This window comes from Notolepis coatsorum (assembly GCF_963971535.1).
Source record: "Notolepis coatsorum genome assembly, chromosome: 1".
In the NCBI taxonomy this organism is placed as follows: Eukaryota; Metazoa; Chordata; class Actinopteri; order Aulopiformes; family Paralepididae; genus Notolepis; species Notolepis coatsorum.
In genome coordinates, this window is record NC_140165.1 from 216,697,640 (window position 1) to 216,723,453 (window position 25,814).

Below are 25,814 nucleotides of genomic sequence, written 5' to 3' on the forward strand. Positions count from 1 at the left end.
TTTTGTATCTGTGTGAGGTGCCCTCCAGGATGGTTTTGTATCTGTGTGAGGTGCCCTCCAGGATGGTTTTGTATCTGTGTGAGGTGCCCTTGAGGATGGTTTTGTATCTGTGTGAGGTGCCCTCCAGGATGGTTTTGTATCTGTGTGAAGTGAAAAAAACTAAAGCTGACAGCAGCAGCGTCAATATACAGTAGCAACCTTGGAGTATTTCTGCATCATCTCCAACCTTGAGTCTGCCCTCCAGTCGCCACTTTGCTTCAGCTTTTAATAGCGTCTGCTCCTCCAGTTAGCATTGTTCTATTTCATACACCATTTGACACGGAAATGGCTTTCAGGTGGTGATGATGATGATGGCACAGTTCAGTTCCTCTGTGTCATACGTGCAGATTGTTAACTGTTGATCAAGAAGGGACTCGAGGGGGACTTCTGAGAGGAGAGAGTCTGTAACATGCATCCAGACTTTTTGGTGAAATGTTCTAGAATTCAGAGGATAATTTTGCACACATTCAACCCAACCTTCTTAGATTTTTTTTTAAGTAGCCAAACTTTACAATATAAAAACTAACTGGATAATTGATGATAATAAACATTTAATTTCATTAGCTGAAATATTCTAAAATCATTAAGTCTGCTATAAGCCTGTGTGTGTGTGCGTGCACGCGCTGTTAATGTTTCTGAGGAGATCATCTCTGACCCTACCATCTCCGTGAAGGCCACCATTGACATCTGTGGAACGTGGCATGAACTGCCACTTACCAATGCCCGTGGCCATCTCATGTCGGCACAACAACAACGCCAACGTCAACACTGGACTGAGCTTAAACTGCAAGGGAAGCTTGCCTGTCTCCCTGCCGCTGACCACTCTGTCTCGCACGCAGTTTAATTTTTTTTAGCTATTGATCATGAGAGCATCATCATTTTCACTTTAAAATCTAGGCTACAGGTTTTACCATCGAAGCTCAACCTTTCCATCTGGTTCCCTGGCAGCCATAGCCCACACTGCATACACCATGGTCACGAACAGACAACAGAAACCATGTCTCACATACTCAATGGCTGCCTGTCATGCATACAAAGGGCTCTACATTTATAGGCATGATAGGATCGTGGATCTGATTGCAGACAGTGTCAGTTCCACACTCGGGTCACCTGCAACATATAAGCTGTATAAGCACACCAGTGTGTGAAGCCATATATGTTCAATCTGTGTAGGGACAATTCACTGTTCTGATATTTCAGCAAACACCCCCGATGTTGTTGTTGTTGATGAGAATAACAGAGAGGCTCTCATCCTAGAAGTTGGCTGCACGTTTGACTACAGTCTAGAGCAGGGGTCGGCAACCTGCGGCTCCGAGGCTGCATGCAGCTCTTTTTTTTTCTTATTTTGGAGATCTATGTCATACTGTCTGTGACACTGAAATTAAAAAATATTTCATCAACTAAGATATTTAGTCAACAAAAGGCTTACCTGTATGCCTGATATGTGGTGCGAAATTTGCGAACAATGAAAAATTAACTTTTGTTTTTATTTTATAGATTTTCTACAAATAAGGGAAGAACTCTAATAGAGCTGCATAGTTCAGGGTTTTATTTCAAAGTAGGTCTACAGATGCCAGTGTTTTTTCTCATTTTCTGTTTTATTTCAAAGTAGGTCTACACATGGTAGTCTCTTTTCAAAGTGGACTACTTTTTATTTTATAAATGTTCCACAAATAAGGGAAGGACTCAAATATACCTGAATAGGTCAGGGTTTTATTTCAAAGTCGGTCTACAGACACCAGTGTTTTGTCTCCTCTTCTGTGTTTTATTTAAAAATAGGTCTACACAGCCAGTATTTCTTCTCCTCTTCATAAGAGTTTGAGGTTTTCCTTTGTTATAACAGGTAAAAACAGCAATAAAAAGTCAAAAAAAATCTTTTTGTTGCTTTATAATCCCATTAATGCAACAAACTGTGCTATAAGTATAAAGTATAATAAATCGCAAATTACTTTGGGTACAGGCGTTTTATGCTAAATGTGGGGTATGCTTGGGGATATATAAAACGTTATGTTAAGGGTAAATAGGTTGTGCGGCTCCCTGAGCATTTTATTTTGTGGGACGGGGGAAAAGTGGCTCTTTTGATAGTAAAGGTTGCTGACCCCTGGTCTAGAGGAAGCCTTTACAACCAAAATGTTAAAGTATCAACTGTTAGAGCATACCATATCACAACTCGGCTACAACTGTAAACTTTTAGTCTTCATATTTGGAAGCCCGGGTCATGTTCATAAGTTGGGTGTTAGAGGCCTTCAGATGGCCGGTCTTCCGAAGACAAGAGCCAAACAATTAGCAAGATATTGCTCAGTGTCAGCAATTATTGGCAGCTGCGCAATTTGGAGAAGACGCTGCTATCTGTATCCATGAGCTGTGTGTTGATTGTCAGGTTCATCATCCATGTGTGTGTGTAACTTTGGTTGCCATTGTCAATTTGGGCACGAATGTATCATAACCCACAATGTACAAGTGCACTGATAATATTTGTGTCCTTGTCCATTGTCTTTATGTGGACATAAATAAAGAGTGTGTGTGTGCGTGAGAGTGAGCACACCACACAAAATAAATAGCATGATTATGTTTTTAAATATTTAAATATCAACATTATCTGGCCATCCTCAGTAAATATGATCAAACTCTGACCTTGTCTGGTCTTTCCAAAGACCCAAGAGATGGGACAGTAATATATATTTGTGGAAAAGGCTCCCTTTTGTCTAGTATATTACACTCTTATACTAAACATGTAAAGGTACCAAAATGTGGTACAGATTGATCTAGCGTGAATCGGCACTCTGTAGTACCGGTGTAATTAGGTCGGTAGGTACCCTTAAAAGTACAGAGTTCCCTACCTGTTAAAAATCAAAGACCGTCTGACTCTGCGCTTTGTTCTACAACGTGCCACGCTGGGCTGCTCTCTCCGTTTCTAGTCACAAAAGTCTGGTGTTTATCTTTCCCTCTTTGAAGATGATGAACTGTCATCATCAGCTCAGTCATCTACCTGTAACTTCTCTCTACTTCTACTAACACGTTCCCATGTCTCTTTTTTCTTTTAGCTCTGCAAACAGATGTGGCTAGGCCTCTACGACGACAGAACCACCTCGATACCGGACTTCAGAGAACCTCAGAAGGTCAAGGAGTTCCTTCAAGAGAAATATGAGAAGAAGAGATGGTGAGAGTCCGTCCTACTGTACGTTTGGAATACGACGCCAAAGGAAATATTGTCTTTCTTTCATCGTGTCAGTTTTAACAGTCGATAACTGGCAAAACCGGTGTGAAGACATGCTAGTGCGCTTTGTCTCGACAGTGGCATCGTTTACAACAGTATCTGCGAGGTATTAGAATGTCTTAAAAATTCTATTAAATTCATAATTCTCAATTTAAGACATTAACTCATTGACTGCCAGCTATTAGACGGGGCCCGTCGTAGCAATGCCACGCTTTAAAAGATAGGAGTGCGTCACCTTGTTTTTAGAGCTATAACTGTATTCTATATTATAGCTATGGATACAATACTATGGCCCATTTGACATCAACTATCTATCGTTCAGTATGTGAAAAAGAATACATTTTTTAATCCATACGTTCCCGTGTTATACCGTGGTGAATATAAGTATGGTTTTAGAGTGGTCTGGGGTAATAAAAGGTTGTGTTATAGCCTCATACGTGAATCCTACTATAAATGTTGCCGTTTCTTGCCTGGACAATGCTACTATTCCCAAATTTGAAATTTATTAGAAGGATAAATCAAATCTATATAATGGGTATTATGTTCCATCATGAATGCATGAAAGGGGGCGGGGGGGTTGTTTCTGATTATTTCATTGCCAGTAACGGCATTTGTATTGAACAGTAAAAACGTTTATCAGCCCAATCAGTATAAAAGCATTGCACGATCAAGCTAAAATTGACGTCAGATCATTCTTACCTGTGATTGGGAGTATTCCAAAAATAATATTCCAATTGTTTGATCGTCATCTGGTACATCCGATGTCCATTTGGTCCACGGCATAACCCACCACAACATATGGATCGGGATATTTTACGTGCTTCAATGGAACCGGGAGAACCGCTCGACTGGCCCGACCCAGAAAATTGCGCCCGGTGACATTTGACCGTTGCACAGGCCAAGATATAAGGTTTCAAAGGGTGCTCGATACCCCCGTCTAGCTGGATGCGGCCGGTATTGCACTTTGGCGATCTCAGACTCATTCCCTATGGCAGGGGTGGCCAACCCGCGGCTCGCGAGCCGCATGCGGCTCTTTGCCCGTCAATGTGCGGCTCTTCCACCCATAAAAAAAATATATATTTTTTTTTTCTTTTTTTTAACTTTTTTTTTTATGTCACTCATTCCATGGACGTAGAATAAACATTTATTTTTTTTTTAAATGGTCCATTTGCATGTTCTTGGTATCTGAATCTAGGGACATTATGGATCAGTGTCAGAAATAGTGTCTGTTACTAGGCTTGAGTCAATTATAATGAACCAAAGGAGAATATCAATTCTATTTAAACAAAAATGTATCTTTGACTGTGAATAACACCATGCTAAAATTGACCAGACCTGAAAAATCTAAGCAAATGAATAAGGGAAGATGATTAAACAGAAGGTTTTGTAGATACAGTACTGAATTCTGCCATCTTTTTTATAATGTAAATTTCTCCACCATTTTTCATCATATTGCAACACCGTTTTTTGCAAGACGTTCACAGAAAGGTAGAGAAACTAACTGTGTTCTGTTTTATGGCAATAACGTTCAGGTTTGTGGGAGATAATCCCAAAAAATAAGAGAAATAAAAAAGTAAATCCAGAAGTCAGATGATTGACAGGGGCTGGTGTGAGCTGGGTAGGGTAGTTTTTTGAAAGTAATTTGAAAGCCCTGAGTCTCTTCCTTCAAAAGACTACACTCACTTTTGGATGTGCCACTTCCTCCTGTCAATATGCGCCGGTTTCCGACTCAATGCCCTGAGATTTCTATAATCTTATATTTCACTAATAACAGTTAAAATAATTGGTAAACAAATGTAATGCTGAAAATATACACTTTTACTGTATATCTCGGGCTTAAGAGGTTAACCCTGTGAGGCCCAAATTAAAAAGACATTGGCAACTTCAGAGGCCAGAGGGTGGGACATATAAACACATTTACTATCAAATAGCATTGTGAGGCTGAACAACAGGACCAATTGACTATACATGTGCTTAAAGGGGAACTATCTTATAAATGGCCTTTTTCAGTGTTTACCATTGTTTCTTAGCTATGTGGACTTATATTAATAGGATCTATGTCTCTAATTCTCATATTGGCGCATTCTTCCAATTCTCCTCTCACAATATTCACCCTCACTGAACTGAGTCATCTCAAAATGTGCATATCTGTGATGTCAGAGATTTCTCAGCTGCATAATAATGTGGCAGTTGGCACCAGGCCACACAGTGGTTGGAGCCCAGCCTCAAAACGGCTTAAGATCTTGAGGTAGAAAAATGCGGTTTTTGAGTACTTGATTAGAAATACAAAACAATGCATTTTTTTTTGAAAAAAACCTAGGTGTTCCATAGACTCACAGGAATTGTGTAAAAGTGCCCAAATAGTGAAAGAAATAGTAAAATAGTTCCCCTTTAACATTTTTTAAATAAACATTATTTTTTTAAATGGCTAAAAGTGATTTTGTAATTTTGCAACCGTGGGTCTCACAGGGTACTTTTAACCCTGTGAGGCCCAAATAAAAAAGACATTAGCAACTTCAGAGGCCAGAGGGTGAGACCTATAAACACATGAAGGGTGCCGTGACTGAAAAAAAAGGTTGAGAAACGCTGGTATATGGTGTGGCTCTTTGTCGTACCACAGTAATTTTTGTGGCTCTTAGTCTCTGACTGGTTGGCCACCCCTGCCCTATGGTAACACCAAGGTCCCTGGATGAATACAAATATTGAATAAAAGAATAAACTACCAAAACCCGAGATATCTCGGGTCTGGCAGCCAACCCATGCCGAGTTAACCCGACTTATCTCGGGCTTGGCAATTAAAGAGTTAAAGGGTATTACAATTTCTTAAATTTCATTTGCACAGGTATTCAATTTATGGTGTGGCCGGAGATTAAATAATATTAAGTATATGAAATGTCATTGTTTTTTGCGGGGCTACCGGGAGCTTGGTCCATCTGGCGAGAGCTTGTATGGAACGCGCAATAATTGAAATTGGCGCGCAAGTGCAGTGTCGCTATGTGTTGCTATGTGTTGTTGTTGCTAGTAATGGTCGTGAAAAGAATATCTTAAAGAGTCTTAAATAAAATGTGTTGAAACCTGCAGATACGAGCGAAATGGCATCTGTTCGCCTCCTAGTCGCATATTCATTCAATTGACTTTGTATGCATTCGCGCCACCGCAAAATATTTGTACTTACCACGAGGCTTGCTGGGAGAGGATTTGAACAATCTCTTAGCTTTGTGTACTGTAGTCATGTGTAGCTCTGTCTTTTGTCTTTTCTTTCTTCCTCCAACCAACTTGGAATGCCTTGAAGGCAGCTCACTGAAGTTGGCCTCCAGCGAGGCACCCCATACCCTAGTTTCAATGCACAGAATGTAGGTCACACAAGTCGATCCGCTTCAGCTGCAAGCCTTTGTTGTCGAATACCGGTACGTCTGAATCTGTGGATAATTGTGTTCATCTGCGTGTGTGTGCGATGTGAGATCTCATTTTCATGGATGTGTTGTGACAAGATGACAGATGGGAACTAGCATCCTGTGACATGCGACCCACAAGTAGGGCTGCAACGATTAGTCGACATAATCGATGATGTCGATTATAAAAAATCGTCGACGAGGAATAGTTGCGTCAATTAGTCATTAAAAAAATTAAAATAAAAAATTATTATCTTTTTTATTTTTATTTTATTATTTTTTTGCACTACCTATCTTTGTGAAGGTGGCTTCTCAGCTCTGGTCCAGCCAGCTGAAGACTTCTTAGCTTAACATAACAGACCGACAGTAAGTTTGGGGGAACTAATGGGATAACTGGGGATGTTGTTTGGTCCTGACATGAGTCTCAAAGCAACTCTGAGGTCATGCTCAATGTCCAATCTGTTCTTCTGCTCTGTCTTCAGCTGGACCAGAGCTGATAGGCCACTTTCACAAAGATAGGTAGTGCAAAAAAAAAAAAAAATTGAAGTCTTAACAGGTCAATCAAGGGCACCTCAGCTACAGTAGTTCAAATATTGCAACATTCCAATGTATTTGTGTCCTGTTTTGTGACCGATAATCTTGACATATTCCTTGTCTCACCAGTGTTTTTGTTTGTTTGTTTTAATTTTATCTTTATTTAATCGGGTAGTCCCATTGATATTATGAATCTTGTTTTAAGAAAGACTTGGGCAATAGAGATACAATTAGTTAATTTAACCCCCATCCCACTAGGGCTGGGAATTTCAATTCAGATTTCGGCTTCCAACGAGATTCATGACAACAATATAATCGAGATAAAACTATTATTGTGCCACATGCCGTGTTGCTCTCATTTTGTCTTGTGTAAATGCAGCACACCCTTCCTTCACAGTGGTGCGCTCTGCCCCCAAGCCCAAACAGTAGTTTTAGCTCGTGTTGAGAGGTAGGAGGGAGCCACAGCGCATTTATCCAGTTATTTTGAAACGTCTTGGGTAACTTGTAAAAGATGACAGAAATAATAATAAACTTTATTTGTCTAGCACCTTACATACAAGAATTGCAGCCCAAAGTGCTTCACAGCAGTAATGTAGACACAAAATTGGCATCATTTTATAGACTGGCATAAAATGAGCAGAGAATTGATTTGTAATAGATTTCTGTCATTAAAATGTATGGAGGATCTTTGCCATAATCGAGTGGCACACCTTCAGGTACATCTACCACATTTAAAGCCAATTTTGATATGATGTTGTTATTTTCTTTTTGCACTTTATTGCCAACCGCAATACAATGACTGTACAGTACAGTACAAATGACAGTACAGACAAAAAAAATAAACATTTACAAATAACTAGCCTTGAGATTGGGTTCCTCCTCCAAAACATTCCCGCCTACACAAATATACCTACACATTTCCCTCTCTGTATATACTTACCCATAATACACACATGTACATTTCCCTCCATCCTGTCTCAAAGCAGTGTGTCCCAAGCCTACCCAAGATAGCTAGTAATTGACCTCCATCTCCTCTCAAAGAGAGGCATCTTCAGCTGTAGCTGGGCTGTCATGTGTTCCATCATATGTACATGTTTAACTTTCTGTTTCCATTGAGCAGTCGTAGGCGGCTCAGGTTTCATCCAGTTAATAGTAATAATTTTTTTTGCAATCATCAATAAGATGTGTAGTATATAGTACTGATCCGTGTCCAACACTCGTTCACTCTGTATTTCTAACGGAAACAACATTGGGTCCATGGGGATGTCCGTTTCCAATATGTTTCTCTATTTCTTCTTTTATATCCTTCCAAAACGTCTGTATTTTTTGGGCAGTCCCAGAATATGTGCGTATGATCCCCAACCATACCACATGGCACATTCCCTCCAGCATTTGTTGGTAGAGTCTTTTTTGAAGACACATGCTGTCAATGGAGTTCTGAATAATCTCATTTTGACCTTCCAATCAAATTCTTTCCATAACTGGCTTCCAATCCCCCTGTGGCAGTTAGAACACATGGCCTCCCAATCCTCATCCTCCACTATTGCAGGGGTTCCCAAACTTGTCAGGCCGCGACCCCCAAATAACGGTGTCAGAGAGCCGCGACCCCCACTATTATAGGAATAAAACAATTTTTTTTTTACAATAAATAAATATAATTTTTTTTTTTTATATATATAAATGGAAATGTATGGTTGAAACATGCAAACGTTCAAACGCACACACACTAATAAGCATTGGAGGCTTTTAACCAGGGCCGGACTGGGGAAATCATTCAGGCCAGGAAATATAGTGCGAAATATAGCCCCAGTCAGGCCACTTTTTAAGTCCCCCACCAGGAAATGTTTTGTTACAAAGACTTTATTTCCTGCATTCTGGTGCAGGATTTTTTTTATTTGTACCCTTTAAATGCCAGTGTTTGTGATGGCATCACAAATTATTGTTAAAAAACAGGCTAGCATAGTATGATTAGCAACAACACTGATTTTGATGGATTTTCAGTTTTTTTGTAATGTCAGATTTAAAAAAAAATACAATCTTTTATTCAACTTCAGCCCTGATCATAACACCACATATTCATTTTATAATTCTAACCCTTTAAATGCCAGTGTGTGTGATGGCATATATTTGCAATATATCAAATGCAAAGTAGATTTTTCTGGGGGGATTATTACAGGCTAGCATGTGTCAATGATTAGCAACAACAGTTTTTTGTAAGGGTCCACCAATCACATGCGGCTCCCTTTGTGTGTGTGTGAGAGAGAGAGAGAGAGAGAGAGATTTTTATTTTATTTAACCTTTATTTTACCAGGTAGTCACTTGAGATCAAACTTGTGTGAGTTGCAGTGATCTCCTGGTTGTTCCCCACCTAGGTTATCTAACTATTGCGCTGCTGCAACTAGAAACACTACGCTGGCCGCGTGAATACTTTACCCAAGGCAGTTGTCCTTCTGCGTTCGGTTTGCGCGCCCTGATTGGCCTCTCAGCGCCCAATCGCGTTAACCCTACTATCGCCGCACTACTCGCTCAATATACTACTATGCGCTGTGCTCTCTGTCTGAAGCGGAGCGGGGCTCTGCTGTGCTTACACTTGATGCAATACACGATACTAACTAGAGAGATTAGCGTCACATAGCTGGCCTTTTTCTGAAAACCCAAGCACATATTGTTCCATAGCATTATTAGTTCTTATAGTTATTGTTCCATTATGCCTTCAGTTGATCAGGACATCCTCTCTTACCTTGACGATTAAAAAGCCTCTATAATTTAGTAAATAAAGCTGTAGCCAGCCAGCTAGCATTGATGCTATTCAAAATGCTATCCACATTAGCTACATAGCTAACCAACTAAATACAATACAGTGGTATCCTGAGGTAACGTTAAATACAACGTTTGCTAGTCGAAATGACTGGACACACACAGGGACAAGTTAAACATCAATCAATTGATTTATTCCAACAGGTAGTTTGAGCTGCTTGTGAGCCGAGGTCTTTCTCTCCTCTCCGTTGGAAACTAATGACGTTACGTTAGCAGAGTAGATAGGCGATTGGGCGCTGAGAGGCCAATCAGGGCGCGCAAACCGAACGTGGAAGGACAACTGCCTTGGGTAAAGTATTCATGCGGCCTGGCCTGCTTCTAAGTTCAGTGGCCTGCCGCCTGACTGCAATTTTTTTTTTTTTTTGATTTCTTTAATTTTTTTTAATCATCTGGCGACCCCCACTTTGGGAACCCCTGCAATATTGTATTCATCTCTAGTTCCCATTTTTCTTTAATATGTAGAGTGTCATCAGACATGTCTAGCCTTAGATTTGGGTACATAAGGGATATTTGTTTTCTTGTCAATATCGGGCGTTCACACAGTCGTATAAAATGGAATTCTATATTGGTTGGTTCTTTCTTAATAGTATCCCAATCTGTGTGTTTAGTGACATCATTTCTAATTTGTAAATATCTGTATAAGTCACTTGATGGTAGAGAAAATCTGTTTTGTAGTTGTGAGAAAGATTTAAATGTATTCCCATCAAATAGTCGGTCAATTGTAATTAATCCCTTATCAGCCCACCTTTTGTATGTGTTATCCCACATAGATGGGAGAAACTCTGTTTCCTACTATGGGCATAGCCCTTGACAAAGCTACGGTACCTTTTATGTGTTTTTGAACTGTGTTCCAGATTTTCAGTGTATGTTTGATCCATATATTAGTTACTCAAATTTTTTACTCATAAATGGGAGGGTGGATATTGATATTCCTGGTATGGAGTTTTGCTCAATAGAGACCCAGCCGGTTTCCATATCCTTTACCATCCAGGCCACCACTGCTCGAAGCTGAGCAGCCCAGTAATACAGTCTCAGGTTGGGTAAGCCCAGGCCACCTCTCTCTTTTGTTGACATCAATATATTTTTAGTCGTATTCTTGCCCTCTTTTTTTGTCAGATAAATCAGTTTTTCCAACATCTTAAATGTGGATTGTGTTACTCGTATAGGGATGGATTGGAATAGGAAGAGTAGTCTTGGTAGGATATTCATCCTCACTGAGTCTGACTCTATCCTGCCAAAAAAGGACAGGGGTAGTAAATCCCATCTATCTAGATCTTTTTTTATTTCTTTTTAATCAGTTTAAACCAGTTCCGTTGTCTCTTGGGCGGAGGGTGGTGATGGTCCTCCGTGGGACTCACACACACAATGTCGGCACCGCTGTCATCCAGGTCCTGGAGCTGTCGCTGCCCTAATGAGAGTACAATCCCGCCCGTACCTGGGTTCCGTTCCGTCCATTATATTAATTTCTTTGTCATCCTAACGTCAGTTTCTTTACCTTGAGTATAGTACAGTACACCTCGGCGTGTGTTGAAATCATTCAGTCTCAGGTCCTCCGAAGAGTGCCGTCACATCTCTGCTTGACAGTCCCTCTGGGGTTCCACCTCTCCTCTCCCCTGTGCTGTTCCATTCACTGTGGGACATCTCTTTTTCCATCCGCTCTCGTTCATCTACTCGCACTTGGATATCAAACTTCTGAAGCGTCTGAGCAGCCTCCGTCAGAGTAGTGTACATCTTTACCCCTGAGTCCGTGAAGATCTTTAGTTGTGCCGGGTACATGCATCTGGCCTTATGTTCTTCTGCCTCAGCTGCTTAATTACGACACGTACCCGTGTCCTCTTCCTCTGTAGTTCCTGGGAGTAGTCATGGTCAAAGACTCAAAGTATATTTGCTTTCCCTCATGCATGACCTGTTTCTGACTCCATGCTTGTTTTATGATCATTTCCTTCACAGAGTAGTCCACAAACTTTACCACTAGAGATCTCGGGCGCGGCAGCTGGGTCTCTTTGTTTTGTTGCTAGGGCTCTATGGGCTCTCTCTATCTGCAATTCAATCTCAGGCATCGATGGTATGGTTGCTCTAAACATTTCTTTCAGAAATGCCTTCACGTCTCCTCCCTCGCTTCCCTCTGGTATCTGGTATATTCTCAGATTATTTCGTCTTGACCTATTTTGTAGGTCTTCACATCTAGCGGTCAGTTACATGTCTCTATGCATCAGGTATTTAATTGCCCTCCTGTACCCCCCGTCCTTGTCCTCCACATCGTTAATACGTTGCTCCGTTTCATCTGTTCTCTTCTCAAGGTCTTTAATTTGACCTTTCATCTCTTGCATCGCTAGTTCCAGCTTCGTCAGTGACGCTCTAGTCTGTGTCCTTCCTTGTTTTCATCTCTCAATTTCCCCATCTCCGCCAGTATCATTTTAGCATCCAAGCTAATTTCAGCTTCATCTGGGTTAGCTTCAGCTACTTCTCTCCCGGGGAATTGAGATTTTTGTCTCCATTTTCCTCCTCTACCACTCGCGCCGTCTTGTTGAGATATACTCGCGAGTCTGCCGGGCGATGACATGTCTAGTTTGTGCACTTTTGCCGAGTTTTAGTTAGTTATGTTAGTTAATTGTTTGTTAAATTGACGGAGCCCATCTGTACCGGTGCTGTCTAGCACATGATAGGCCACCTAGTTCCAGTATGGAGTATTTGGATAAAATATGCAATATGCTTCAGAAAGTGATTCTGATTAGCTATTGGCTGCTGATATGAATATAGACTTTTCTGATAACTGCTCTTTGAAAAGAAGACTGAATGATGTAGCTGTATGTAACTTGTCTCAGATTGTGAACCTACCAACAAGAATTCATGTGAATAGTGAAGGTTTAATTGCATCTAAATGTATTGATAATTTCTTCACAAATGCCCCTGAAAAATACTCGAAAGCTATCTCGGCTTCTGTAGGTTTTAGCGACCATAATTTTATTGCAACGTTGTTTAAAGCGAAGGTGCCCAAAAGTGGGCCCAAGATTATCAATAAAAGAATGTATAAAACATTTTGTAAGTTCATTGAGGATGTGAAAAACGAGAATTGGGAGTTGGTTCTTGAAGAAAGCGATACAGAGGCTGCATTATACATTTTCTTGAAATTGTTTAATAATATTTGTGATACACATGCACCAATCAAAAAATGTACTGTAAGGAAAACTAAAGCCCCCTGGCTTGATGATGAATTAAGAAAGTGTATGAAAGAGAGAGATGCTCTTAACCGATTCGCGGCCAACCACGTATATATACGTGATTCGGCGCCATCCTTTGAAGGCCAACCACGTGTATATATATGTGGTAAACTCTGTTTTGCTTTTATTCCATTTTAATATCCTACTCAATGTCACAGAGCTGTATTTTGGCTGGAAACGGCATATCGGGACTCCGAAAGTGCAGTACCGGCCAGATCCTGGTATTGGCGCTGTCTCGAGAATGCAGTTTCCCCTGTTGCTGACCGGGTGTCACTTTTTTTTCGCTCCGGGTTAGCTTTTCTGTTAGCCTGAAGCGAGGACTTCACCTGATCGCCTGGAATTTTTGCGACGCCAAATTCAGTATGCAGGAATATAGCATCACTCGATGGACATATTGATCTACCAGATGGCGATTAAATAACTGGGAAATTCTTTTTGGAATCCAACCGGCCACAGGTAAGAGCGATTTGACGTCAATTTCAGTCTGATCGGGCCTTGTTCTCATAGCCATCCATCCACCCGGTCAGCGTATGATGTTGCAATAATGAATGCCGTTATTGGTAATCAATAATCAGAAACGACTTCCCCCGCCTCCCCCCCCCCCCCTTTCATGCATTCATGGTGGAACATGATACCGATCATATGCATTTAGATTTTTAACTCTAGCTTGTGTAGGGCCGAAACGGCAATCGATTTAATGTTATTAGCTTAGCGCCCTATAACTAGCTTTGCAGGAATTACCCCAGACCATTGCGGTATATAGTTCATATTCACGACGCTATAAAACGGGAACGTATTGATGAAAAAATTCTTTCTTTATGGCATATTGAAGGGAAGGTTTATACTGTCAATTGACAATGGGGATCCATAAAATAAACAATAAACACACACACACACACACACACACTAAGGAGGAGAGCACTAAGGAAGTTGCCAGGGCAAACCCCGTTTGATGGCTCTGAACATGACCTGTGTCTCCCAGGTACGTCCCTCCAGAGCAGGCCAAGGCGTCGGTCCAGGCCTCCATCTCCGGCTCCTCAAACAGCAGCACCAGCAGCACTCCGGAGGTCCGGCCACTCAAATCCCTGCTGGGGGAGTCGGCCCCCTCCCTGCACCTCAACAAGAACACCCCGCCTAACCAGGTGAGGAACACACCAGACACACGCATGCAGTTACATGTCAGACCCCTAGAACGTAGCCAAGCTAGCTCTCCATTGGGTCTGAGAGTGGCTGAGAAATAAACAAATAGCTTACCCGGCGAAAAGCGTTGTTAAATAAAGTAATTTGGAATGACTGTGGCGGTGTCTTGTCTCTCATCCCACAATTAATTCCTGGCACTGTGATAACAGTAAAGTATAGGGGAGAAAACCGATTTTGTAACTAACCGATGTCCCAGATACAAACAAAGCTTGCGTATGCCGGCTACTCTAAACGTGAGTATAAAAGCCCCTGTCTCAGTGCACACTGACAGCCTGTTGCCTTGGTAACACAGATACATGGAGAGATTGTCTTTTGTAAGTAATCACAGCGTCACGAAGTCACTGCGGGATGAGAGACGAGACACCTCAGTAAATCAAACAGACTTTTATTGGTGACCATTGACAACCGACGAGCTATTATTCCTCATTGTGCCGCTTTCAGACCCAGTGGAGAGCTAGCTTGCTTTCAGACCCAGTGGAGAGCTAGCTTGCTTTCAGACCCAGTGGAGAGCTAGCTTGCTTTCAGACCCAGTGGAGAGCTAGCTTGCTTTCAGACCCAGTGGAGAGCTAGCTTGCTTTCAGACCCAGTGGAGAGCTAGCTTGCTTTCAGACCCAGTCGAGAGCTAGCTTGCATACGGCTCATGGGTCTGCCGTGTCGGGCTAGCACAGAATACATACACTGTTTTAAAGTGAGGACCAGCCACATTGCATGCGTGCGCGACAAAGGATAATAGTGATGATCTAGCGTTGATTTCAGGAAGATCCCATAATCAGGCAAAAAATGACAACGTGTTTATTGAATTACACAAAAACGCAGTTTTCGTGTCTTTTCCCTGGAATTGCTCAGAAGCGGCCAGACTATGTTCATATTCAAAACGATATAAAATGGAAATGTAGGGATGAAAAAATAATCTGTTTTTTGCACGTTGACCAGAAGCAGCTCAATGAGACTCGAGGGCATTATTAGACCCATAGCGATACTGTAAAATATAGGTTTAGTTCTACAAACTACAACTACGTTTACATGGGGTTAATGGGTGGCACGGAAGTGGTCATTTCCCGGAAGGGGCGTGGCACTCAATGTGTTAAAGTGCTAGATTTTTGACAAAAAAAAGTCAAGGCCTGGAATTCCTTGAAAACAGCCCATTTTTTAACAAGGTGCTTAAAAAGTCAAATCAACCATTCGCATTGAAAGTTGTTCATCCATGATAAAAAAATTCTGAATCAAGACACTTGTTATTTGTTTGTTTGTTTGTTTGTTTGTTTGTTTGTTTATTTACACATATAAAAACAGTTACATATATAATACAATATAATCCACAAGGGATGTGTAGGAGAATTGCCTAAAAACCCTCAAGATAAAATATAAAATCCCCCCCCCCCCCCCCCCAAACAAACAAACACACACAAGCAGGCCTACATAGACACCGAAGCAGGCACCCATGCCATACGATTTCTGGTATAGAGAAATTAAAAAAAATAATTTTAACCAGGAAGTCCCATTGAGATACAAGATCGATTTGGGAGAGGGAGGTAAGGGGTTTTAGATTGTGTGTTGAGAAGTTTAGACTTCAGAGAGGGAGAGTAAAGTACAGAAAAAAAGGTACCGTTGGGTACCGGTATCGATTCCCAGGTAAAAAGAAACATTTTCAGGCTCTGTGTCCCGAAAAGACCAACCGCTTAGGCCAGATGCAAGCCGCATTTTACAATAAACCTCTGTGGGGCTGCTTAATTTTCTTTTATTATAATCGCAAATTTTATCGCAATCGCAATATCTGTCCGAAAAATCGCAATTAGATATTTCCCAAAATCGTGCAGCCCTACACTACACTGTAGCACTCAACACTTGGATGAACAATGTTACTCAGCTGATAGAGTTGTGCCCTTCCTGATGACTTGTCGTACAGAACTTGTATGTCGCTGTGGATAAAAGCGTCAGCTAAATGACTAAATGTAAATGGAACTAATTGTCAGAAATTGGTTTTAAGCCATAAATATTGGATCTGATAATTTTTTCTATAAAAAAACAGCATTTAAAGTGAATTGTATCCTTTTTAAATGCTCTTTTAAAATGAAAAATAGTGCTTGGAAAAGTACTTGAAAGTCTTTGAATTTCATTTCGCAATGTCTGTGGGAACCCTGAATGCTGTTTAGGGACCATTATGGGCCATGTAAATGGTGCATTTATATAGCAGGTTTTATCCAAAGCGCTTTACAATTTGTTCCTCATATTTTACCCATTCACTCACACATTCACACATCGACGACGGAGGCAACCATGCAAGGTTCCTTGGGGTACACCTGAACAATAAACTGGACTGGTCGGACAACACAGAGGCCCTCTACAGGAAGGGACAGAGCAGGCTGTTCTTCCTGAGGAGACTCAGGTCCTTCAATGTTTGCAATAGACTGCTGCAGTCATTTTACCAGTCTGTAGTGGCCAGCATCCTGTGCTGTGGCATGCTGGGGAGGCTACACCAACTCGAGGGACACCAACAAACTCAACAAGCTGGTGAGGAAGGCTAGCTCCGTGGTGGGAGTCGAGCTGGTCAGACTAGATGTGATGGCAGAGAGGGGGATGAGAAGGAAGCTGGCTGCTATCCTGGAGAATCCCTCCCACCCCCTCTACGACGACCTAGTCAAGATGAGAAGCACATTCAGCCACAGACTCAAACCCCCCCCGACACTCAACTAACCGCCTCGGACAGTCCTTCATACCAGCGGCCATCAGGCTCCATAACAGTGTGCAGGGACTGCTGCCAGACATCCAACTAGAACTAATAGGAACCTAAAAAGGACAATAACACTACCGTATGCATACTGCACCTTATGTGAATACTGTGATACTGTGAATACTGTATATTTCTTTCAGTTAGTTAGATAGTAAATTATAACACTACCTTATGCATACTGCACTTTATGTTATACTGTGAATACTGTATATTTCAGTTAGTTAGATAGTAAATTATATTGACTTATTTGTTTACACTGCTTGTGTTGTTTTTACTACCTGTACCCCCCATCCCCCATGCTGCTATGATGCCTGAATTTCCCCAAGGGGATCAATAAAGGAATATCTTATCTTATCTTTTATTTTAAATTTTTTTCTCCGCCTGATTTTCTATGCTTTTCCTCTCATCCCAATTTAGTCGTTATGCCAATTCCCCCCCTCCCCTACCTGGTCGTTGTGCGCATGTTCCCCCTACTGGTCGGTACAAGGGAACCCTGAAGTCTACCACATGCTTCCTCCGACACATGCGGAGACAGCCAGCGGCTCTCTTTTGACCTGGCAGCGAGGACTCTCATTGGTGAAGTGTAACGCGGGGCTAACTCAGCCAAACGAGTTAGTATGACGATCGGCCCAAGCCGCAGGCAATGCTGACTCCGGGAGTCGAGACCGCAGCCTCTTGCATTGGTGACGAGCGCAATCTCCGATACGCCACCCTACCGCCCCTTTCTTATCTTATCTTAACCTGCTCATCAGGAGCAATTAGGGGTTAAGTGTCTTGCTCAAGGACACTTTGACACACTGCCCGGGAGGAGCGGGAATCTCCGGATTACCAGACGACTGCTCTACCTCCCCACTGTCGCCCCATGTAATACATCCATAGTGCGTAGTTCCATAGTTAGACTTTCTTTTGGCAGTGGGATTGGGTTTCTTCATTGAGCACTTATCCTTATCATTAGGGCACAAGTATCTTGTGTTTCATTATGAATTCATTCTACAACTCAACGTAGTCCTGGCAAGTATAGCATAGTAATGAAAAGGAAAGGGTTAATGGTTTTGCTTCCTCTCCCCTCCAGTCTCCGGTGGTGAGCAGAGTTCAAGCCCACCAGCAGCCGTTCCACGACAAGAAGTTCGACCTCCTCAGCGACCTGGGCGGAGACATCTTCGCCACTCCGCCCGGTCAGAACGCCGGGGCCGGGGCCAACTTTGCTAACTTTGCACATTTCAACAGCCACCCCAGTAAGTGATTGATTGATTGAATGATTGAGCAGATGAATGAACGATTATTTGACTGTGAAGTACCCAAATCAAATACATTCCAGGGGATGGCGTGTTGGAAGTATTGTCGTTTGTTTTCCCGACACGATCCCTTGTTGTACTCGACAACTGCAGTAAACTGCACCTACTGTGTCAGTCAGGATTCAGCGCTTCTCCTTTTTTCTGGTGGAACATGCGCATGCTGCTTTTTTTCTGCAGCTATTTAAGTGGTGAAGTTGTTGTCTCAGCCTTACCTCTGCTTCCCAGACGCTGGCACGCCCAGAGAAAAGCTACTACATTTGTGTGGGACAAGCTGGAATATATGCCTAAATCAGGTCAAAATCCTGTAGTGTGCTTCCACCCTCAATATGGTCAGTAGGGCTGTCCCCGACTAAGGATTTGTATAGTCGACTTGTAGTCGCCAAAATGTGCCGATAGTCGACTATTAGTCGACTATGAAAAAAAAAAAATGTATCATTACATTTGGGCTGTGGGGGGTACCAACTCTTTGGAGGCCAAACCCGAGATAAGTCGGGTTAACTCGCCATGCTCTGGGCGCCAAACCTGAGAAATCCCTGGTTTTAATCGATATTTCTTTTATTCGCTATATCCATACATTTTTCATCCATCCAGCCTGACGTTATCATTGGGAATGGGTCTGAGCTAGCAAAGGGCAAATACCTCCGCCTAACGTCTCCCGGATGGTATTGCACATCATTGGAATCCCTCTGGCTGGGGCTGTGCATCAATCTAAGAAGTCCGGTCCAGGTTTTCCTTCTCGGGCATGCAGTATCGTTATAACACATTGACTGGGGACACTCGGAGCAGCGTGGATTGTGTGTTTTGGACATACAACGTTGGATCAATAAACGCGATCAATATTTGGAATGGCGACCAGGAATTGGATTCATCTTTTTGCACTACATCAGATGTGAGGTGAGGACTTTATGTTACGAATCTTGGGTTAATCAGATGTTCCTTTCACCGCCATCGGTGTGTGCGTGTGCGTGCGAGGTTTGCGCCGACCAGAGAAGCGATTTTTCAGACCCCGCTTATGTTCGCCCATGATGACACATATAATATCGATAATCTAGCATTTATTTGAAAACGATTAATAAATCAAGCGACAAATGGCACGATTTCTAACGAAATACATTGAAGCTCGATTTGCTGGAGTTTATTGAGATGAGACAGAACGCTCTAGAAATAATATTCATATTCATCACGGTATAAAACGGAAATGTATGTATGAAAAAATTATCTGTTTTGTGCATGTTGACTGGAAGCAACTCACTGACGATCACCGTGTTATTTAGATCTATTGCTATTATATTTGATATATTTTAAGCACTCGCAAATAAATCCTATCCTACATTGGATAAAGCACTGGCGCTGAAGGGCCATCAGCGCCCTCTGCTGTTGGCGCTGGAAGTGTTAATGTCTGAAGGAGTCGACGGAAGGCTTCTTGTCCTCTGCGAAAGCATGCAATTGGTTCATAGTGTGTTCATTAGATGGGTGAAATCCTCTTCTGGATTTTAGCCTCTGGTATGTGTGCCATTACTCTTTTCTTTTGGAAATAATGGTAAAAAAATATATATTATAATAAAAAAATATATATTTTGCATTCAACTAAGAGGTTGGCAGTCGACTACGGCTCCTTTCGATTGATTAGTCGACTATTTGACTAATCGGGGTCAGCCCTACTGGTCAGGTACTAGTTTTCTTGTGCAGTTGATCTATCTTGAGCCCGACCCTCTTTCCTTGATCTGCCAATCACAACCATTGCTACGTTTGTCCAGAGGGAGGCAATGGTTGTTGTAACTGAGGGGTACAATTCCCTGACTGTATTGATAAGTATGGTATCATTAAACCACTACCGCTTTATGTACTTTAATTACTGGCCATACAGTACATGATATATAAATATGATGAACACTTCCCACAATGAATCGGTTCCACACAAAGTGGTAATTAAGTATTTATTGCAGCAAAAGGTACATAATATACTTCTCTATTTTACTTTGGATGCGCTTATAAGGCAAAGGAATGTGCGTAGGCAAATCAATAATGAATGTCCATTCTCTGGTTACGCAGGAGGTAATTATACAACCTGAATCTTAGGGAATTATATCTATGGTACACTAGTAATATATAGCGGGAGATACTGGAAGGGTCCCCCCGGTTGTAAGCCAGCAGGGGTAGAGGATCTGTCGGTAGTAGAGAGTCTGGTCAACGATGACTAAGGAGACTCCAAGTACAGGAGACGGTGCAATAGTCTCTTGATCCACAGACGAATACAGCTGTTCTCCGTAGACTGTAGCTCCACAGTGAAGAAAGCTAGCCGGCCTCAGGCTCTCTGAGGTGCAGACTCGACGTGGCTCCTCACAGGGTAAATCCCACACGTGTAGGCGTCGGCGATTCTCCGCTCCATAAATCACAGGACCAAAACAAATATAATCCAGCCGCAAAGGGCTATGTAGTCGTCGGGTAGATTAATCCAGTGTACATGTCCACACGGTTCTCGTCTAGGTCTCCTCGGGTGAAAGCGCCATGAAAGCAGCCCAGCCTGGATAAGCACTCTAGCTGGTACGAGGAAGCGTTGGTGATGCTGGTCACTGTAGAACTTTAGCCGCACGATATACTATACACAAATAGACTATTACTGACTTAATAGAAATATGTCGCACTCGACGGTATAGCGCCAAACTCTGACAATTCAGTTATTAATTCGCACGCGGTCTCAATGCTCTATTTGGGGCCAAACAGGCCATACTTCACCGCACGGAGTATCGTGGGTGAGGCTTCAACTTATTGGGTAACTCTACTTCTGTATTCACCTGCGCCATATTTATATGCACGGCGAACAATCTAGTGCCAACCTCATTTCTGTCTCGTATCCCTGGGCAAGGCCGGGCATGTACAGACATGTCTTGACGGTGGCTTTGAACCTGACTCCGGAGGCATGGCCCTGGCGCCTGTGGACCGCTGTCCAATAGGAGAACGAAACATCATGGTCCGTACTAGGCTAAAGGGATATTCCGTGTATATGTACAAGGAATATACAAGGGATATCAAACGATATACAAATACTATGCAATATATATCAATCAATAAATATATATATTCGGTTTAATCTGATCCTTTGTAACAGCCGCCTCCTAATTAGTCCCACCTAATTAGCTAAACAGAGACAGATTAACCGCACTGTCCACTACTCAATGTCTGTTGTGAGGGGTCGGGCAGTTCACAAAGTCATGGGGTCATGGTCGTCATCGATAGTATCGGGGAGCCTTGGCAGTTCTATTAGCCTCGCCACGGGTCGGGTGTAGATCCGTCCTTGGACGAGCACTTCGGCTGCTCGGACCTTTCCGTCGGCACCGGTGATCACTTTGCTTACGCGGCCAGCCGGCCACATAGCTCGGGGTAGTGACTGGTCGATAATCATGACGACTGTTCCTTCTGTCAAATTGTCTCTCTCTTTCACCCATTTCTGGCGGGTCTGTAGAGACGGTAGATAGTGGAGTAGGAAGCTGTTGTCAGCCAATACTTGACTGTACCTCCACATTCTTCGGCCGTTCGCTTCTTCAGGCCTGTACATTGTCTGTGGTAGCGCGGGGTCCAGCCGCCCCATCAAGAGTGTGTTGGGGGTGACTGGGTCGACATCTGCTACATCACTTGAGACGTATCCGAGGGGCTTTGAGTTCAATACTCCCTCGATCTCCGTGAGGACTGTCATTAGGACTTCTTCCGCCACGGTCTGGGCCCCAAGCACGGCGTACAGGGCTGTCTTTATTGAACGTACTTCTCGTTCCCAAGTTCCACCGAAGTGAGGTGCGTTCGGGGGATTAAACTGGAAGTCAATCTGGGATGGAGCGAGGTGGGTCTTAAGTTCTGGGCCCATAGCTTGGAAGCTCTCTCTCAGCTCTCTTTCTCCGCCTTTGAAGTTTGTCCCGTGATCAGACAATAATATAGACGGTTTGCCTTTCCACGATGTGAATCTTCGGAAGGCCATAAGGAATGAGTCTGTGCTCATGGTTGGAAGGAGTTCTATATGCATCGCTCGGGTGGTCATGCATTTGAATACAATACCCCACCGCTTCTCGGTTCCTCTTCCTTTCTTTATATACAGCGGGCCGAAACAGTCCATACCGGTGGAGTGAAAAGGCTTGTCGCCGAGTCGGAGGCGACAGGGAGGTAGGTCAGCCATCCGGGGTATACTGGGCTGCGCTCGCCACTTACGACAGTCTAGACAGGTTCGCTGGAAGCGCCGCACTGCTTCTCTCCCTTGCAGTATCCAATAACGACGTCTGATCTCCGCGAAGACTCTCTCTGCCCCGGCGTGATGCACATCCTCGTCGTATTTCTTTATGATCAGCTCTGTGACCTTGTGTCGGCTGTTTAAGACTATCGGGTACTTGACGTCATCCGGTAAGTCTGGAGCTCTCCGCAGACGACCACCCACTCTGATGAGACCATGGGCGTCGCTCTCGGGGGCTAGGTGGAGCAGTCTGCTGTCTGATGGGACGGGCTTTGCTCCCTGTAGACAGTCTAGCTCATCGGGGAACGAGTCTCTCTGGGCTCGTTGTAGTAGAAGAAGTTCTGCTTCTTCGTAGTCAGCTGCTGTAATGTCAGTAGTGAGCTGAACCTCTGGGTGGTGCCACAGGAATGTCTTTAGCTGCGCACTCTCTAGGGTGAGGCAATCGTCTATGTCGGGGTCTGTGGAGACGAGTGTGTTCAATCCACAGAACATAGATTTCTTGTTTTCGGCCTCCTCTTTACTCGCTTCCCGTGGGGTGGGTGTAGGCCACTCTTCTTCCGGGAGCTTGAGGAACTCTGGCCTGTCACTGTATAGGTTGTGACGGGTGAGGTCATCCAGGGACATTCCCCGGGTGATGACGTCAGCTGGGTTGTGTTTTGTGTCCACATACCTCCAGCTTGCTACTTCTGTTAAATCTTGAATCTCTGTGACTCTGACTCCCACGAAGACCTTGTATCTGCACGAATCAGACCGGATCCATGTGAGTACTGTCGTGGAGTCTGACCACAAGATTGTTCTTTGCACCGGAATGGTGAGTTCACGTTGGATTAACGTGGCGAGTTGCGCTCCTGCTAGGGCTGCGCAGAGCTCTAGACGCGGGATAGATTGTTGCTTTTGTGGGGCTATTCTTGAGCGAGCCAGGATGAAAGCAGTATGTATTTCTCCTCCCTCCTCTCGGGCACGCAAGTAGGCCACCGAACCGTAGGCTGCTTCGGAGGCGTCGCTGAAGACGTGCAGGTCCATCTGGCACGTCTCCGGCCTCACTGTGGGTGGGAAGTAGCTGCGGCGTATGTTGACACCTGGGAGTGAGCTGAGTTCCGTCTCCCACTCTCTCCATGTGGATGCAAGGTGTTCGGGTATGGGGTCGTCCCAGCCCTGGTCCTTGTCCCATAACGCTCTTACAATCATCTTTGCCCTGGTGGTGTAAGGTAGAATACATCCCAACGGGTCATATTGTCTGGCGAGTGTTCTGTATACACTCCGTCTGGTGGTCGGTAGTGCAGTCGACCTTCCCTGCTCCTTGGTCAGGGGTGTGTGTTTATAATGGAGCGAGTCTGTTTTGAAGCGCCAGACTAGTCCTAATGTCATTTCTTGGGCTTCTCCTGGGATGGTCGCCATCCAGGTCTCGCTGCTTGCTGCCTTGTCCTCGGGGGAGAGGCTGCGCAATACTTGCGGGTCGCTGCTGGCCCACTGCCTGAGATCAAAGCCGCCTTTGATCAGGGAGGCGCGGAGCTTGAGTAGAAGGGCCTCGGCTTCTTCTGGCGTCGAGACGCTTTGCAGACAGTTGTCCACGTAGAAACTATTTCCTACACTTTGTCGGATCTCTTCATCAGCTGCTGGGTCCTCTGCGACGTGTTTTTGCAGTGCAAACGTAGCACAGCATGGGCTGCATGTGGTTCCGAAAGGGAGGACTTCCCATTGATAGATGGCTGGTTGCTCATCCCCGATCCTCTCTCTCCATAGGAACCGCAGCAGGGGCTTGTCCTCCTCCACTAGTCTCACCTGCAGGAACATCCCTTTGATGTCGCCGCTGATGGCCACCTTGTCTTGGCGGAAACGTAGTAACACGCCTAGTAGAGAGGGGCCGAGTGTTGGGCCGGGCAAGAGCTCTTTATTCAGATTTTGTGATCCGATCTGGTAGCTGCAGTTGAACACAATACGATCCTTGCCGTTGTGGTGGACTTTGTGGTGCGGCACGTACCATGATTCGGTCGTCTGATCGGCCTCTTTAATGTCAATTTTCTTTATGTGTCCCGCTGTGATTAGCTTGTTAATCTCAGCGCGGTACACCGTCTCTTGAGCGGGGTCTCTGGCTAGGCGCCGCTCTGTGTTCAATAGATACCGCTCTGTCGCTTCTTTTGGGGCGTGGAAGGTAGGCATACCCTCTCGCCTCAGGAGTGGAGTTGCGTATCTCATCACTCCGTTGACTTTGACTCTCTTTGTCCCCTGCTCAAGGAGGGCTATAGCGTAAATGTCTTCCTTGGAACGAATGTCTTTCTTTTCGTTCTTAAAGGGCATTGTCTCTAGTGTCCATAGCCTCTCGACATGCTGTAGGAGGGTGGTGTCTTCTTCTGTCACTCTGGAGTGGAGGCAGTTAGTGGCTGCTGTTCGGTTAAGAGACTTAGCGAGGGGGCCTTGTAATGTCCATCCTAGGCGGGTCTCGACTGCTGCAGGACAGCCTCTGGGCCCTGTGTGGACCCGGTCTATCGGGACGATGAGGTCTGCATGGTCGGAGCCTATCAGCAGGGTCGGGGTGGCACCGTCTATGAGCGGTATAGGTAGTTGACGCAGGTGCACATATTTATCCATCAGCTTGGCGATGGGGTAGGTGTACTGCGACAGGCCTATTTCTTGGCTGGTGAAAGCGTTAGTAATCCTATACCGTCTCTCTGGCTGCCCGCTTGCTGCGATAGTGAAGGAGACATTCTCGCCCTTTATCGTCTTTAGATCTCTTCTTATTGTCCGAATCGTCATCTGGTTTTCGCTCCCCCGCAGCCCCAGCTGGGCCGCAGCGGACGCGAGGAGAAGGGTCTTCTCAGTCCCGTCGTCAAGAACGGCGTAAGTGTCCATGACCTTGTCTTGGTAACTCAGTGTTACGCGGACCACCTTTAAGAGCACCCGGGCGCCCCCGCTGCTGGCGGGGTCAATGTACATAACACTTGCCTTTGTGCTGCTTGAGGGTGCAGGCTTTCTTCTGTTACTGTCGTGGCTCCGTCACACCGATTACACCTCTTCTTTAAGCGGCAATCGGCTGCCATGTGACTGCGCGCACATCGGTAACAGCGTCGGTTGGACTTTATCCATTGACTCACCTCGTCGGCGGTCATCTTCTTGAACGTGTCACATTGTGACAACCAGTGTTCCTTTTCGCA

The 25,814-nt window shown here is 44.0% G+C and overlaps 1 protein-coding gene across 5 annotated transcripts in view; it reads left to right on the forward strand.

Annotated features, from left to right (window-relative positions):
* Positions 1-25,814, forward strand: part of LOC311233266 (arf-GAP domain and FG repeat-containing protein 1-like) — a 103,913-nt gene that overhangs the window by 46,734 nt on the left and 31,365 nt on the right. For all 5 annotated transcript variants that reach the window (XM_084320201.1, XM_084320202.1, XM_084320203.1 and 2 more), the window contains 3 exons: positions 3,084-3,199; positions 14,203-14,362; positions 18,224-18,386. In XM_084320201.1, the coding sequence (XP_084176327.1) occupies positions 3,084-3,199; positions 14,203-14,362; positions 18,224-18,386 (439 nt within the window). The remainder of the gene's footprint in view (positions 1-3,083; positions 3,200-14,202; positions 14,363-18,223; positions 18,387-25,814) is intronic.